The sequence below is a fragment of the Lutra lutra genome, chromosome 9 (assembly GCF_902655055.1).
Source record: "Lutra lutra chromosome 9, mLutLut1.2, whole genome shotgun sequence".
NCBI classification, from domain to species: Eukaryota; Metazoa; Chordata; class Mammalia; order Carnivora; family Mustelidae; genus Lutra; species Lutra lutra.
This window is the reverse complement of record NC_062286.1, coordinates 20,897,697-20,914,317: the sequence shown is the minus strand read 5'-3', so window position 1 is coordinate 20,914,317 and position 16,621 is coordinate 20,897,697. Positions and strand designations below refer to the sequence as shown.

The 16,621-nt window shown below is 51.2% G+C and overlaps 1 protein-coding gene across 3 annotated transcripts in view; it reads left to right on the top strand.

Annotated features, from left to right (window-relative positions):
* The first annotated feature begins 1,178 nt into the window (after positions 1-1,178).
* The window catches only part of OTOF (otoferlin), a 93,402-nt gene continuing 77,959 nt past the window's right edge, over positions 1,179-16,621 (top strand). For all 3 annotated transcript variants that reach the window (XM_047747041.1, XM_047747038.1, XM_047747039.1), the window contains exons 1-2: positions 1,179-1,257; positions 15,776-15,834. In XM_047747041.1, coding sequence (XP_047602997.1) covers positions 1,179-1,257; positions 15,776-15,834 — 138 coding nt within the window. The remainder of the gene's footprint in view (positions 1,258-15,775; positions 15,835-16,621) is intronic.

Below are 16,621 nucleotides of genomic sequence, written 5' to 3'. Positions count from 1 at the left end.
CTGGTCCCTGGGCTCCCTTTCATTATAAGCCTCTCCCGGGGTATGTTGCTGGAAGAGACGGCCGTTCTTTTTCAGTCCTTGGAAATTTTGCCAGATATCCCTTCCTTGCGCCCCCCAAACCCAGCAGCTAATTGGACACAAATCTTGACAGTTCTGCTCCAGTGAGGCTCACCGGCCCAGCCTTCTCCATCCCCGAGCCCAGGATAGGGTGAGGCTAGTGCCTTAAGCATCGCCCTTATAGAACATTGGCCTCTGACGCCTTCACATTGGGGCAGTTCCCATCATGCGGAGCCTGGCTCCTGGGCTCCCCTCTTCTCAGATCCAGGGATCCCAAAGCAGGAGGTCAGGACCCCATCTCCTGGGGGTACAAGGTCCCCAAGAGCAGGTGGGGGAAGTAACATCCTTTTTCTCAGGGCTCCCTTTCTGACAGCAGCCACCCGACAAAGCCTTAATGGTGTCTGGTAGATGCTGATTTTCCAGGGGGAGTCGGGGGTGGGGAGCTTGGGTTGGGATTTCTACATGGCACAGTGGGACCCAGCCAGGCCTGACCCATCCAGGTTCCCTGAGCCTCACGGACACCGGCATCCCCGGTGGCCAGCTTGACTGGGGCCATGAATCCCCTCGAAACACCAGTGCAACAGGCCAGCCTCCTGTGCACATAGATGGTAGAGCTCCTTGCACTCACACTTCACACTCGTGTGCGAGCCCCTCTGCCCACTCCTGGCAGCTGCACTGGCCTAGCAAGGCACAGCAGAGCGGGGAGGAGAGGTAGGCAGGAGCGTCACCCCCAGGGGGCCAGGAGAGGCTAGGCAGGGTTTTATCTAGGAGCTGGCGGCTGCTGAATAATGAATTCCCACTCCGACTCTGAGCCTGCATTCCCAGGGCTGCACGCAGGGCACACCACACACGCACACACACACACCAATACGCACTGGGCTGACAACTTGGAGGGCGGGCACTGGCAGGGCTGTGAGGCTCTGTGAACCGCTGGAGGGAGCAGCTCTCTGGCTCGGTTGCTTGGGTCTCTGTGGGCAGCATCCGAGGGGGCGCAGGAGGCAAGAGCAGCAGAGCAGAGAGGGAGAGGAGGGAGGCGTGTGCGTGTGTGTCGAGCTCCGCCAGACTCACTCCTTCCCCAGCCGCTCCTGCCCGCCGGCGGTGTCCAGGCTCTACACGCCAGCATGGCTCTGTTTGTCCACCTCAAGACGGTCTCGGAGCTGCGGGGCAGGGGCGACAGGATCGCCAAAGTGACTTTCCGAGGTAGGGGACTCCCTGTCTTAGAGAGACCCTAGCTCTGGGCTGATGGGGATAAGGCAGGGCAGGGAGGATGGATGGGAAAAGTTCTAACAGGGTTGGGGCGATGAGGCTTTTCGTGGGCAGCCCTCTGCCCCTGGCCTGACTGTCTACTGTGATTTCCTGACAGTCACCCTGTCTGTGTCTGTGTCCGTCCCTCCCTGTGCTTGCCAACATGCAGTGTGCCTGGTAGGGTGCAGAGTTCTCTGCTGCAGGAGGTCCTGGGGAAGTAGAGGTAAAGACCGCCTCTCCGAGCTCAGGGGGACCCACAGCGAAGAGGCCCAGCCCCGTAGAGCCTCCGTGGGCCCATTCCTCCTCTCCCTCTCCCTCCAGAAGATCTCCTTGGGCTCGGGGTGGTGGTGGCCTCTGCAGACTGAAAGCCGTAGCATGGCTCCCCAGAGACCAGGCAGCCAAGGGGCTCTCTGGTTGAGGATACTATTGGCTTCTTGTGGATCTATTGGTGGGCAGGGATCCCGTGCGCCCCACTGGCCTCCCCTCTATCAATTCTCTTCCTATCCTCCTCCCTTCCCATGCATCCAGCAGCCAGTTACTATGGTCTATGTGCCAAGCCTGGGGGCTGAGCGTGACCCAGGCTCTGTCCTTGAGGAGCCCATCTCCAGTGGGACAGAAGGACCAGTGGGCAGACAAGTAGGACAGGTGTTTGATATGATGAGGACGGGGACAAGGGCAGCACGCAAGCCACAGAAGCGGCACTCGACTTGGGCTGGGGCAGAGTGGTCAAGGAAGGCTTCCTGGAGGAGGTAGCCCCTCAGCTGAAACCCAAGGGACTAGCAGGAAGGAGCAAGGTAAGGAGGTGAGGGCAGAGCTGGTGCCGGGGACGGGAGGCTGAAGGCTGAGAGAGGAGCTGGAACGTGGAACGGAGTAGATAGAGGATCCATGAAGCTGGAGCCCAGAGTAAGCACAGAAGCTGAGGCAGGAGAGAGGCGGAACCAAGGACGCAAGGCTGCCTTTACCCTAAAGACAGTGGGCAACCTCCAAGGCTTTTAAGTAGAAATAAATAAGGCCGGGCTTTCCTGTGCTTACCACCCACCCGCCTGGTTTCTGACTGGCCACAGTCCAGCCCTCTGGGCCAGGACATCTCTGATAGCCTTTCACCAAAGGCCAGGGCACTCCTCACTAGACATGGCCGTTTTTCCTGAGAGTGGATGAGGATAGGGGCTGGGGGAGGAGCTGAGAGAAGCCCAGCAGACCAGAGAGCAAAGTGAGCCTCGGGCCCATGCTGGGGGCACGTTCGCACCCGGGTTACAAGGGAGAGGTGAGACCAGGGGCCATAGCCCCCGTGCCCACCTCGCCCCGCCCCAGTCGGATGGGCTCTGGCGGGAGGCCCAGGTTGTGAACAGAATGGGCAGGGGTGCAGGGGATCTCAGCATCCCTGCAAGCAGGTTGGGGAGGAAAGGGTGGGCAGGCTGCCTGTTGCTTCCCACACCAGCCCGAGGACGGCTTTGTCTGCAGCACCCTGGATCTGTGTGCCACCTGCTGGCTTTAGGAAAAGCGAGTGTGCCCCTTCATCTGTGAAACGTGTCCCCGGGCTCCACAAACAGCACAGCATTTGCAGGCAGAGACACCAGGGCCCGGAGGCAAAGAGACCCCTGTGGCGTCAGTGCAGGGCCTGGGGCACAGAACCTCACCCCCTTCCCTGGGTGCTCGATCCTGCACGCCCCTTTTTCTCTTCCTGGTCAACCAGAGCACGCTATCTGATGTGCCCCCTTCTCCTCTGATCTCCTTTGATCCCTGGCCTCTAGCCTCAACCAACCACACGAGAATTTGCTGGTTTGCATACTGGGCCTTCTGGACTGAGTGAGGAGATCCACTTCCAAGCGGTGCACCTGCAGCAGGTGGCCGCAGACAGAGCTAGGGGAAGGAGCTGGGCATCAGGAAGGGGCTGATGGCAAACAGATTTCCAGAAAGCATCCTTTCTAACAACCAGAGATGTCTCAGCCATTCCTCGGTGGCTGCCAGCACCTGACAACCAGAAACACCCCCAAAAGCCCAACATTAACAACAATTCAGAGGAAGCAACCCATTCCAGAATGTTCCACAGCACCTCCTGGCATACACAGCCTCAGTTGTCCAAGCAAACAGCTGCAGGGGGGATCAGAAACTGATGAATAGTCAGAGGGAGAGGACGGCCCTGGGTTCCCCTAGTCCCGTGAGTGAAGCTCAGGGACAGGTTGGGTGCCCTAGTGGGTTGGGTCCTCTGGCTGTGGCCCAGGCAGACAGGATGAGCTGGTTGAAACATAGCTTGCCCTTCTGTGCTGTGCCCCCCAGGTACCCTTAGGGGCTGCAGTGGAAAAAGTTCTAGATACGGAGTCAGAAGCTCTGGCTCCTACTGGGTTCTGGCTCTCACTTCCCCTCTCTAGTCCTCATCTTTAAAATGGCCACGTGGGTAACAAGCGCGTCGCCGGGTTGCTTCAGTGAAGGAGTGGGCACTGGAGGAGGTTGAGGGAAGGACATTCAGATGACTGCTAGGTCTGCGAGGCACCCCTTTCTGGTGCGCCTGGGGGCAGCTGCTGGCTCCCGAGCCATCTTCTCTCCAGCCCACCTTCCTCAGGGGAGAGGAGAGCACATCTGAGGGATTCCTGACCTGTGCCAGGAGCGAGCAACTCGGGCCTGTCCTCTGCTCTGTAGGGACCCCCGGCTAAGATGTTCCTCAGGAACCTAGGCCTGGAGCAGACTGCCCCTGAGAGCCCTGTTCCCATGGGGGCTGCGCCTTCACTCGTAACTTGATCCTGTCCTTATTCCTTCACTCACTGTACATGCGGATGTTTGTGGACAGGCCTAGGACCCTGGGGGTGAAGATACAGTCCCTGCTTGCAGGAGATACAGTCCAGAGCCCCAGAGCTTCCCGTGAACAAGATGAGACTGTGGTCCTCATTGAACTCAGAGGCCTACAGCCAGAATCAGGAGTGGGCTGTCTGGAAAGGAGCCATCTCGATGGCAGGTCACTACTCAAAGAGAAGCAGGACTCTCCTAGTGTTTGTCCTTTTTCAACTGCTAACTTGGTTCTCAGCATCAATCAAAACCAGGGAGCACAGGGTGGGAGAGCCTGTAAGTTCCCCTAGGCCAGCCTCTGTCCAGTGCTCAGCCCATCCAAACGCAGGGAGAGAACATGGGTTGCCCGTGAAGTAGGGACAGGCTGTCTGGGGCCAGGCCCGTGATCTCTCTGTACTCCCCCTCCCCGAGCTTTCTTGCCAAGATAGCGGGTTTCGGGGTTGGATGTGTGAGCTGGGCGTTGTCTGGGGGCTGGGTCTGATCTCCAAGAATTCACTTGAACTGGTGACGAAACCAGCAGTAAAGGTCTGCTTTATCAAAGACTTCTCCCTCCTCCTCCTCTCCCCAGCCCACCCCACTGCATTCCCATAACCCTGAATTTCTTGTCATTCTCCCAAAGATACAAGCCTTGTATCTCTCCAGACCTTGAGACATTGATTTCTTTTGCCTGGAACAACCCCCACCCTCCATCTTGAGAACACACATTAATTCTGTCCATCCTTCAAGGCCCTGCTCATATGTCACCTCCTCTGGGAAGCCTTCTCCCTCCCTTGCAGTACTATGTGCTTACTCACCCCACAGCTCAGCTAGGGCACTTGGTATTTTAGAAACCGCCGCAGTTCTGGGACCCCAGAGGGAAGCTGACCCCATTCTCTAGGAAACACGGGGGAGCAGAAGCAAGTGGGGTCACGTGTGGCCCAAGCCCTTCGTAGAACACGCTCTTTCTGAGCACGGCTGCATACAACACGTGGTACAGGGTGGGGTTTCATAGGCGAACCAGGGTCCCATAATCGGATAAGGGAGCAGAGATGAGTGGGACATAATGGGGAAATGTCCGACTCAGAAGGGCCAAAGTGTGCTTAGGGTTGGACCGTAAACTGCGGCCTGTTCAGGGGGTGGCAGCTTCCTTCTTAAACAGGTGGAGACGCAGAAGGAGGGTTGAGGGAGGGCTGCTGCGGGAGGCCAGGCCATTCTGGGTGAGGGCTGACGGGACCAGAGGCCAGAGGAGGGAAATCCCAGTTGAGTGCCCTAACTAGAAAGCCCCAGGTTGGGCTGGAGCAGAGGCTGCAGGGAAGTTGAGGTGGGATGGGGGGGGCAGTGAGGGAGATGAGCCAGAATCCATGGGGTCAGGTGAGAGAGTGCTGGGAGGAGGTGGGGTCCCGACCTCGACACGGGGGATAAGATGTCCCCACTCATGGCTGTGGGAACCACCCGGATTCCAAATTAGATTTCTTTTCCCTATTAAAAAGGAGGAGCTCTCCCTCTTAATGAGAAATAGGACCTCTATCTAGAGGCTTCCCTGCCATCCCTGGTCCTGCACCACATCTCCTCTCTGAGAGCTTGTGGGCTAGGTGTCACCCCCCACAAGGGGGTGGGCATTGCCCCCATGGAAGGGGAAGAAAGGAGGGACCCTTAGGACAGACTCTGCCACCCACACTGCCTGTGAGCCCAGCTCTGTGCGTCTGCTGTGCCTCCCACCTCCTCCACTGTACCCAGCACACACAGACCCCTCACCCCCTGGGAGCGAGGCTGGGGACAGATCTTCTCTGTCCAAATTCCCAGGTGGTAAATGTCCCCCCTCCCACCCAGAGCAAGCCAATGCAGACTCAGAGAGAAGGCAGAGCGCACTGGAAATTCCCCAGGCTTCTCCTGCTTTGATGAGGGTGTTTTCATGATATGGAAGTAACTGTAAAATCGTGTCCTGATGCAAAGGCCCTCAGCAAAAATGCTTCTGGAAATGTGTTCCAGAATAGGCTTGCAAATAATTTCCCTGAATTGCGATGCCTTCCTTGGTGATCTCACCCACCTTTACTCATAACATAAAAGCTACAGCCCTCCCACCTACACCCATGGCTGGGCCTAATCCCTTTTTTATTATTAACTCTCTATGATGGAAAGTCTCAAAGACATACACGAGTTGGGAGAGTGTTGCGTTGGCCCCCAAGCTCTCCCAGGGCAGTCTTAACATCCGTCAACTCCTGGCTGGTCCTGTCCCATTTGTTCCCCTCCTCCTCCCATACCCCAAATTATTTGGAAGCAAAGCCCAAACGCCACACCATCTCATCTGAAAATATCCAGTACAAAGCTATAAAAGACGACTCATTTTTTTTAAACCCACATATTACATCACTCCTAAAAAATAACCCCTTCATACTACCAAATATTCAGTCAGTGATAAAATTTCTGCTTGTCTCATCAATGTCATAATTTTTTTCCTGGTCATTAAAAGCTACATTTTCATGTGCTTTGTGAACCAAGGATTCATTCATTCACTCCTTTCATTCATCCAGATCATAATATTCAGTGAGGGCCAGCCATGTGCCCTCAAGTGTTATTTTAGGCATTGGGGTGACAGCAATAAATTAAAAAGACATGATCCTTGCCCTCAAGGGGAAGCCAGTCATTGCCCCAGTCACCACAAGCAGCATGAAGAATATTCTGGAAAGGGAGGTGCAGGTGCAAGGCAGCATGAGGCAAGGGAAGCCCATGCCGACCAGGAGGTCTGGAAGCCGCCCTGAGAGGACGCATCAGGACTTGCTCATTAAAGATGGCAGAAGAGCCCTTGGGAAGGGAGGTGGGAGCAAACCAGCAGCACTGGTGTTGGCCAAAGTCAGCTGCCCTGAAGCCAATAGATGAAGCTGGGCGATATGCGGGACCAGGGAAGAGATTTTTCTGCAGGGGCATGGGGGATGGGCTGATATTAAGGTGACTTCTTAGCTGGGACAAAGCCTACAAATGGCCTCATTCCAGGCAGAAGGGCTAACATCAGTACAGATGTAATGGCATGGAGCTGAATCAAGGGTTTGGGGAGCAGAGAGTGCTTGCTGGGGATGGGGTGGGCATGCCCTGGAGGGGATGCGGGGCCCAAACACAGAGGGTTTGAACTTCTGCTTTTTAAGTGAATAAGAGTCTGATGCTTTTAGTAGGAGAATGGGCAGGGGACATCTGGTTTTGGAAAGGACACTCTGGATGTCAGGACTCCAGACCAGGAGCCTAGGGAGGAAGCTGGGGCAGCCGTACAGGCAGAGGACTGTGTCTTAACGGGGAAGCTGTGGGTTTGGACAGAAGAGATGACATCGGTTCAGAGAGGGGGTAGTGAGTCTGGAGTTGATAGTGAGCAAGAGGGGAGGACCAGAGTGTCTCTGGATTTCGTGCTGGGGTACCTGGATGGGTGGTGAGGCCGCTGTTGGAGGAGGGGAGCGTGCCATGCAAGGAAGAGCAGGTTTGGGGGTGGGGGCACAGAAAGGACAGACTTGTCTGTTGGTCATTCTAGGGAAAATGTCCCCCAGGATGCCAGAGATCTGGCTTGGTACAGTGAGTGCCCAGGGAGGTGGTTGGAGCCCCGTGGTTTGGAAGTCCAGGGGACACATGAAGGTCTAGGAGAAGGTGAGATATGCCTGAGTCCTTAGAGGGCTGCTTTGGGGTCCAGTGGAAAAGGCAATATATGTGAATGGCTCTACACGCTGTAGAGTGCTCTGTCAGTATAAGGATTTGGCTGTGCATCTCAGGCACCTGCAGCAGACTTCTAGAGACTGGATTGGAACAGACTGCGACTCTCAGGGATTCCATGGACTAGGGGATTTGCGGGGGGTGGTGGGGTGTGGGCAGAGCCTTGCTTGATCCTCCTTGGGATTCCTGCTGATGCCCCGAATTCTGCCAGCCATGAGACGATGGTGTGGAAACACCTGGAGCCACAAAGCAGGCTCCTCCAGGGCGGGCAGCAGGACCCCCATAGTGCCTGGCACAGAGCAGCCCCGGGTAGAGATGATGCCTGAAGGAGCAGGGCCCACAGGTGCAGCGGGAACAGAGGCAGTGAGGGGAGGAGCCACTCTGCAGCCCCCATCCTGGCAGCACCAGGCAGTGACTGCTCCTTGCACTGACAGTTCCAGAAGGGTCTCCGGAGACAGAGAATACCATGTGATCAGTTCTACCTAAGCCCTTGTCTTCTTCCTGCCTGGACTGATCCACCCTCGAGACAGTGGCTCAACAGTCTTTGTTCCTACTTATTTGTTTATTTATTTATTTATTTATTCAAAGCAGAAGGGCTTAGTTGAAAGTTCCACTCCCTGGCTTCCGCCCCTGTGCCCCAAGCTAAGGTTTAAGATAAAATCAGGACTATAGTTTTAACATTTTTTAACCCCGTTAAGAATGTAAAAAATCACTTTCCCACCATGCCTTATTATATGCCCAGCGCCTGGCTTAGAGCAGGGACTCTGTACAGCTTGTGGATCACTAGGACCACAGGTTCCTCTAATCTGTCACAGTAATGGGATCACCTGAGACCTGGCAGTTGATGAGTGTGTAGCGGGCACTGTCCTAGGCTCGAGGGGAAATACCACACTCTCTCTGCCTGTGCCTGGGTCTGAAAAATAAGAACTGGGGCCAACAGTTAGTTACCTAGCAAAGTCAGAGTTTGAGTGAGCCCTTAGAAGGAAGTATAGGTTTAAGCTGAGCCAGAGAGACGGGGTTTATAATCCTTGCCCCATCCCCTGTCTCGAGGATGAATCCCTGGCATAAGCTGAGTTTCTACTGTGCGTGCTGGCGTGTTGGCAGGACAGGGAACGGAGAGATAAATGAGTGAAGGTGGAAATTATATTTGAATGAGATCTGTGGACAGTAAAGGGTTTGAAGTAGATGGATCCTCCATCTGGCTGAGAAATGGTGAAAAGAGAAGGGGCAACCTTCCCTTTGGGAGGCCCAAGGACTCTGCATAACCCAAGTCTGGCTCTGTGAGTCCCTGGTCATTTTCAGAGAGCACAGTATTGAAGGAACATCACTGGGGGAAAGTGTTATTACGGGAGATAATTACAAAACAACTAGATGAGAAAATTGTTAGGGATATAGAACACGTGACACCACCATCAATTGCCTTGACCTAATTGCCTTGACCTAATCAATGTCCTTGAAATTTCAAGGACATTTCACTCCAAACTGAAAGATACACATTCTTCTCAAATGCATATGGACTAGTCATCAAGATAGAGTTTATGATGGGAGGTTAAACATGTCTCACTATATTTCAGATGACTGACATCCTCCAAAGTATGTTCTCTGACCCCACGGGAATTCACTTAGAAATTAGTAACAATAAGAGATCTTAAAAAGCTCCAAATATTTGGAAATTAAACAATATCCTTCTAAATAACCTGTGGTCAGCGAAGTAAACAAAAGAGAAATTATACATTGTTTCCAGCTGAATGATAATGAAAATACACAGGTCAACATTTAGAGTTCTACATACCTATGGCAGGAAAGAAAGAAGTCTAAAAACAATGATCTAGGTTTCTGCCCTAAGGAGCTACTAAAAGAAGATCGAATTAAACCTAAGTCTTAAAAACATCATGCTAACTGAATAAGCCAGACACAAAAGACCATGTATCATATGAATCCATTTATACGAAGTGCCTCGAACAAACCAACCCATGGAGATAGAAAGTAGACAATTTGTTGCCAGGGTCTGGGACAATGGGGAATGTCAGCTAATGAGTGTGGGCTTTCTTTTGGGGTGATACAATATTCTGGAATTAGATAGTGGTAAAGGTTGCACAACCTTGTAAGGGTACCGAAATCACTGAATTGTACACCTCAAGCAGGTAACTTACATGGTTTGGGAATTATATTTCAATAAATAGAAATAAATACAACCAAAAAATACTAAAACCAAGAGAATAAAAAAAAGAAATAAGAAAGCCAACAAAGCTGAAAGTGGACTCTTTAAAAAAAAATTAAAATATAGATAAACTGTAGCAAGAATGACCAAGAAAAAAAAAAACCGTGAGAAAATGCAAATTACCAATATCAGGAATGGACAAAGGGATATCATTTCATTAAAAAGAAAATAAGAAAATGCCATGAATAACCGTATCTCACTAAGTTTCTACAACTCAGATGAAGCAGACAAATCCCTTGAAAAACACTTTACCAAACTGATACAAAAAGAATTGGGAGATCTGAAGAGTCCAGGATCTATCGAAGACATGAAATTCAAAATAAAAATGATGATCATAATGATAGTAAACTGCTTTCCCATCAAGAAAACTTTAGGTCTCCATAGCTTCATGGGTGAAATATTTATTCAGAAATATTTATTTAGAAATATTTAGAAATAAATATTTCTAGAAAATATTTAAGGAAGAAATAATATTAGTATTACCCAAACTTTTAGAAAAACAGAAGAAGGAACACTTTATAACTCATTTTATGATACCAAACCCTGATAAAGAGCTTATACAAAAAGAATATTAGAGCCAAATCCCTCACGAACAAACAAATAAAAATCTTTAACAAGATATTAGTTGAGTTACAATCCATGAAAGGGATAACACATTATGACAAGTAAATTTAATCCCAGGAATGCAAGGTTAGTTTAAAATTAGGAAATTAATCAAAGTATTTCACCATATTAATACACTACAAGAGAAAAACCACCAACAGATACAGAAAAGCTTTTGACAAAATCCAATACCTATTTGTGGTAAGAACGCTCAGCAAAATGGGTAAAGGGGGAATCTTCCTTGATCTCATAAAGAACAACTACAAAAGACATTGGGCTAACATCATACTTAACCCTGAAACAAAAAATATTTATACACAGAATATTACTCAACGATAAAAATTAAATGAATTACTGAACTATGCAACAACATGGGCGAATTACGAAAATGTTACATGGACCAAAAGAAGGCAGACACAAGAAAGTACATTCCGTACAACACCATTTATGTAAAGTTTAAAACAGGCAAAACTAACCTTTGGTGATAGAAATCAGAACAGTGGTTGCTTATAAGGGGTAGAGACTGACTGGAGAGTGAGGGATGAGGCACCATCTTAAGAAAATGGAGATGTCCTAAATCCCGATTATACGATGATTACACAGATATATGCTCAGTTATCAAAACCCACTGAGTTGTGCACTTAAGGTCTGTGAATGTAAATTTTACCTCGTTAAAAAAAGAGCTAATCACACCTAAAATACCTAAAACTTGAAAAATATGTAGATGAGGAAGAAAATCGTTTCTGATTATATACTACTAAAAATAAGCTAACACAATGTGATTCACAGTAGAGAAGACCATTTTTATATTTGAGACGTAACTTAAATGTCAAAAGCAAGAATAGGACCCTTTAATGGAATAATAGCCCTTTTTTAATTGGGTGATGAATTATGTCCCAGCTGTACAAGCACTACGATTTGCTCCGTTTTATGGATGAGGAAACTAACAAAGAGAGGTTAACTTCTTCAAGGGCACATGGCTAGCAAGTGTAGAGCTGGGGTTTGAACTCTGGCGGTCTGGTCCAAGCGCCCTACCACACTCTCCTGTGTTCCCCCGTGCTTGCAAGGGACTTGACACTTCACTCTCTTTCAGTTCCTGGTTCCAGGATGTGGGCTGGTCCAGGGTAATTGCTCCCGGTTAGAGATGATGGCTCTGAGACCCTGAGGGGTGGGAGAGCCAACTCCAGATGCGGGTCCAGGACCTGAGGTCCCTGAAGCTTGTCCTCAGGACATCCCCTTTCTCCTATAGATGGCCCAGCAGCCCACCCTGTGTCCTTTCAGGAACCCAGGACTCCCTTCTCGGATCTACCTTCAGTGGGCTGCTCCCTGAAGGGAGAACTTTTTCATTTTCCCCTTTACCATCAGAACTCGCCTGTCCTGTGTCCTGCTCCTTCAAGGCTCCATTCTCAGCTCACACTCACAAACACTTGCTCACACGGTCCTCTCTGCCCAGATGTCCCTGTCACTCCCATCTCCCCAGGGTCCATTCCCCTGCCTCTGCTGTGTCTTCCTTGATCTGCTAAGCTGAGGTCATTTCTCCTTCTCCTGTGTACTCATTTTATTCACACTCTGTTGCCTGCGAATGATCAAATTTTGCCTTGTACAGTAGTCTTTTACATGTCTGACCTAACCCCTCTCTGGATTGTAATAAGCGTCTTCAGTCAGCGTCCCACGACAAAATCTCTTGTAGAACCCCTGTCCCCTCCACGCTGACACAGCAGGAGCAGAAGACCCCCTTGCATGTGGGAATGGATGAAGGCACACCCGCTAACAGGCCAGTTCCCACACACCTGCCTTTTCCCAAGGTCTGGCTCTAAGATGCTCAACTGTCAGGAAGACGGGGCTGTTTGGTTCCGACGGGGCACTTGATACCCTAAAGTCATATCACATGAAAGACTAGCACTCTGTCCTGCAAATGAGACAAGATTTGGGCTCCCCTTCATCTAGGAGGGTAGCAGAGGGAGGGATATTTTAAATAGCAAATGGCATACCAGATAGATAGTTCTGTGAAGATTTGGAACCTGAGTCCCTCCATCTGGATGTATCCAATGTCACAGAACTTCTTACAGTTGTGAGCTCAGAGTCTATTCTCCAAACTTCATTTATTGACAGAAGGAGGAGTTTACTCCAAACCCAACAGCTCGGCTATCCTACGAGCAGCTGCCTCTGAAGGAAGGGGGTGCCGTTCAATTTTCCCCATCTCTCACTCTATCCACAAAGCCTCCCTGCTGCAAGGAGCAGGCTATTTTCTTTCCCTCAAGCCTCATTCTCAATCTTCTCCATGGCAAGGAAGGTGATTGGATATTGGGGTTTCAAATGGTTTTGTCTGAAAGCCATTTAAGAGGGAGCAGAAATGTCAATACGACCCATGTTGAGTGGAGAAGATGGTAAGTGGAAATGAACTTGAGAGGAGAGATGGGGTTAGGAATCCTCATTGATAACTTGCCAGGGATGACAGAGGTCCCCTGCCTCTGTCCTAAGGCATACAAAGGACCACCAGAATGATCCCTGCCACTGTTTGCAGAATTTTCCCCTAAAATGAGGCTTTTCAAAAACGCTTGAGGACATTCTGTTTCTGTACAATTGATTTGATTCAGCTTCGCAAATCTTTTTTTTTAATATCTAGAGGTAAAATTTAGCTCATCCCCTTTGACAATATTCACCACATCTAAATCCCCAGAGCCCGAGGCAATGAGGTTTTACTGCACTTCGGAACAGAGCTCCGATGCAGAAATTCTGCAGTCGCTCATTTCACTGCATTTTATGTCCTCTCTATCAAGGCTGTAGGAAATCCGCACCCAGGGACGGGTTTGCGCCTGGGTGGCTGCCTGCACCCGGTTGGACGGTGCCTCACTGCCTCTGCCTTGGCTGGGCTGCTGGGTGTTCACTCCGGGAAAGCCTTGAACACAGAAATATCCAGGTTCATTACCATCTTCGAGCATGAAGAGACCTTTGGTGATTCAGAGCGCCAGGTCCTCAGGGAAGCCCCGGTGCTCTCCTGAGTCCCCGTATATATTGTGTGTTACCTGTGGGGAAAATTGCAAACAGCTCAGGCACCATCACTCATGCTTTCCTGTCCTCCCATGGCTGCCCTGGGGTTAGTGGGTGAGATTTTTCTTCCCGGTTTTTCAGTTTTGTTTTGTCCCTGGCTGGTGCTAGAGAGTCTTTGTTTCCCATCTGTCTCGTTCACACATCTATTTTCTGTGTATCTAGTTCTGTTTTATAGATTCTTCCTGATTATCTGAGACACAGCCTCTCCCCCAACATGCTATTCCTACACACACACACACACACACACACACACACACCCTTCCGCAGACCTCCCCCTGTCTCTGACAGCAAACCCCTGGCCTCCTCCTTATCAGGAGGTAGCTACATACTTGCTCTCAAGTTCGGAAGCCCAGGCAGGCCCTGGAGATCTCTGGATCAACCCCTTTTCTCATGTGAGCGAGGGAACCAAGTCCAGGGGACGGAAGTGGCTCCCAGGGGACCGAGCCCCATCGCAGTGCGGGGTCAGAGGGGGCTCGCTCCACCCACCCCCCCCGCCTGGCGCTTGCCATGCCGGGTCAGTGTGTGCACCCCTCCCATGTCCACTCTGCTGTCAAGTCCTCTCCTGGGTCCCCAACTTGCCCATCAGTGACAAGCCCAACTCAGCCTCGGAATGGGGCTGAATTCATCCTTGAGATAGTCCTTTAATGACACGGACCACTGGTTTATGTCGGTGGGAATTTCAAAGCATTTTTCTTTCCATGACAAAAGCAAAGCACGGTCATGGAAAAAAATGCCAAATTTAAGCGTGTACAGTCAAAGGCTAACATGCCGCTTCCAATGTCTTCCTGCTCCCCCTAGCCAGAGGTAATCATTTCTAGTGGTTGGAGATCTTTGTCTCTTCACAGATAGAAGAAATTGGTTTGGGATTTGGGGGTGGGGCAGTCGTATACAGGATTCTATTAAACATACTACCCTTTTTTTACCCCCCTCCCTTTGGTCTACAATTGAGAGACAAAAATAAATTAATCCTAAATAATATTTCTTTTTAATGCTCCCTATCTCTGGGTTTCTCCTTGCAGAGATGACAAGTCCTTCCCACATGCTTCCACCCCACAAAAACCAAAAAAACAACAAATCCCCCCAAAAGCCATGTTTATCCTTCCTTCCCTGCATCACTTCTCTATCTCACACAACATGGTATCTCCGGGTATGGATTGTATGGTATTGAACGGGCAACCCATTCTAGCTCCTACTCGACCATCAGCTCCCTGCGGGCAGAGGTCCTGGGCCTTGTACCCATCCTTTTATCCTGAGGCTCCAGGAGGTAGCCTGGTCCGTTGTAGGCTCCAGCAAATGTTTCTCAAAGTAAACTGAGGTGACCCATGCATCATAGTCACTGCCCGCCCCATGTCCCCCAACCCTGTCCTCCGTCCCTCCTGGTTATGGTTCTTCTAGCAGAGGGGCCGGTCCTCACTGGATGGGCTTGAAGAGCGGGCAGCTTGGTTTCTGCCCTGGCAGGTGGTGTATGGACATGGGCCAGTGGGAAAATGTGTGTCCATATCACACTCAGTAGTACCCGTGCTAGTGGGGAAAGGAGGGGTGACATGTGGGAGAAAGCACCTGAGGCTTTCCTCTCGGAGGCCGACAGAAAAATGAATGAGAGAGTTCTGGGGCAAGGGATGGTGGGGAAGGCCTGTGGCTTCCGGGGTGAGAGGGTCCTGGTTGTGGCCGGGCCTGGCTTGGGTATGAGCTCCTGGGCCTGGCTGCAGACAGAGTCACAGAGGGGGGCGGCCAGCTGGCAGGGCGCCCACCGCCCGGGGGACCAGCCTTCTGCTCAGGGCAGCTGCAGGCCAGGGGAAGCCAGTGGAGCTGAGGAGACAGCAAAAGGAGGCCAAGAAAGCCACCAAGAGAGCAACAAGGTGGAGAAAAGAGTCCTGGGTTCTCCTCTCATGTCTGCCTCTGACCAGACTGTCCCTTCTTACTTTAGTGTCCCTATGGGTAAGGTGGAGCTAGTGGCCTTTGATCTGCCTACACCACAGGGCTCCTGAGGCGGGTGGAGAAGATGGTGTGGGCACTTGCCTCAGCCCGGAGAGCACAGCACATGACACGGAGCCCCTGGTTGGTGACAAGTGCTATGTGAATCCGAGTGCTGTCCTGGTGACTGCCAGGAGGAGAGGTCTGACCCCAGCTTCTTCTGTCCCCAACCAGGGCAAGCCTTCTACTCCCGGGTGCTGGAGAACTGTGAGGACGTGGCTGACTTCGATGAGGTAGGACACCCTTGGGGGACCCCCCCTCCCAAGTCCTGGCCAGGAGAGCCCAGGGCAGAGTGACTGACCCACAGAAGGGCAGTGTGGTCCCAGTTCATGGCTTGCTGCCCTCTGGGGAACTTTTGTTCTCCAGAGAAAGGGCCTACAGATGTCAGAGGCCTGCAAGTGAGCTCTGGCTGAGGGCCCGGCCTCACTCCAACAAGAGGGGCTTCTCTCCCTACTTCTCTGGGCACATGGAGGGCTCAGGCTAAGCCCACCTGGGCTTCCAGAAAGCCAGTCTCATAGAGACATCACCCTCGTCAATCTAAGAGCGATCAGGTTGCCTATCCCACTGTGTCTCCCCAAAAAGCTGTTTTCCTTGAACCTCAGGTTCAGAGGATTGAGTAAATCATTTGCCCCTGTTTATGGTCTATGGGCACAGCCAACGTGTATAAGGGCGTTCAGCGATCCTGGTTTGTCTGGGACTGAGGGGGTTCTTGGGACACAGACCAGAAGGGATAAAATAGGAAAAATCCTCATCTTACTCGAAAGAGTTGGTCATCCTGCATATCCTTTACCTACTTACTCCTCCAGAGAAGAAACTCCAGCTTGCCTCTAACCACCCCCAACCATCAGAAAGGCACTGAATATTCTTACACATGTCGCCTTTGGACTTCTGTGAACATTTCTCTGGAATATTCCCCAGAACCTGAAATTGCTGGCTCACGGGATTTGCATCCACTTAAGCTTCCTCAGCACTGCCCTGGTCTACACTCCCACCAGCAATGCATACAGATCCCTGGTTCTC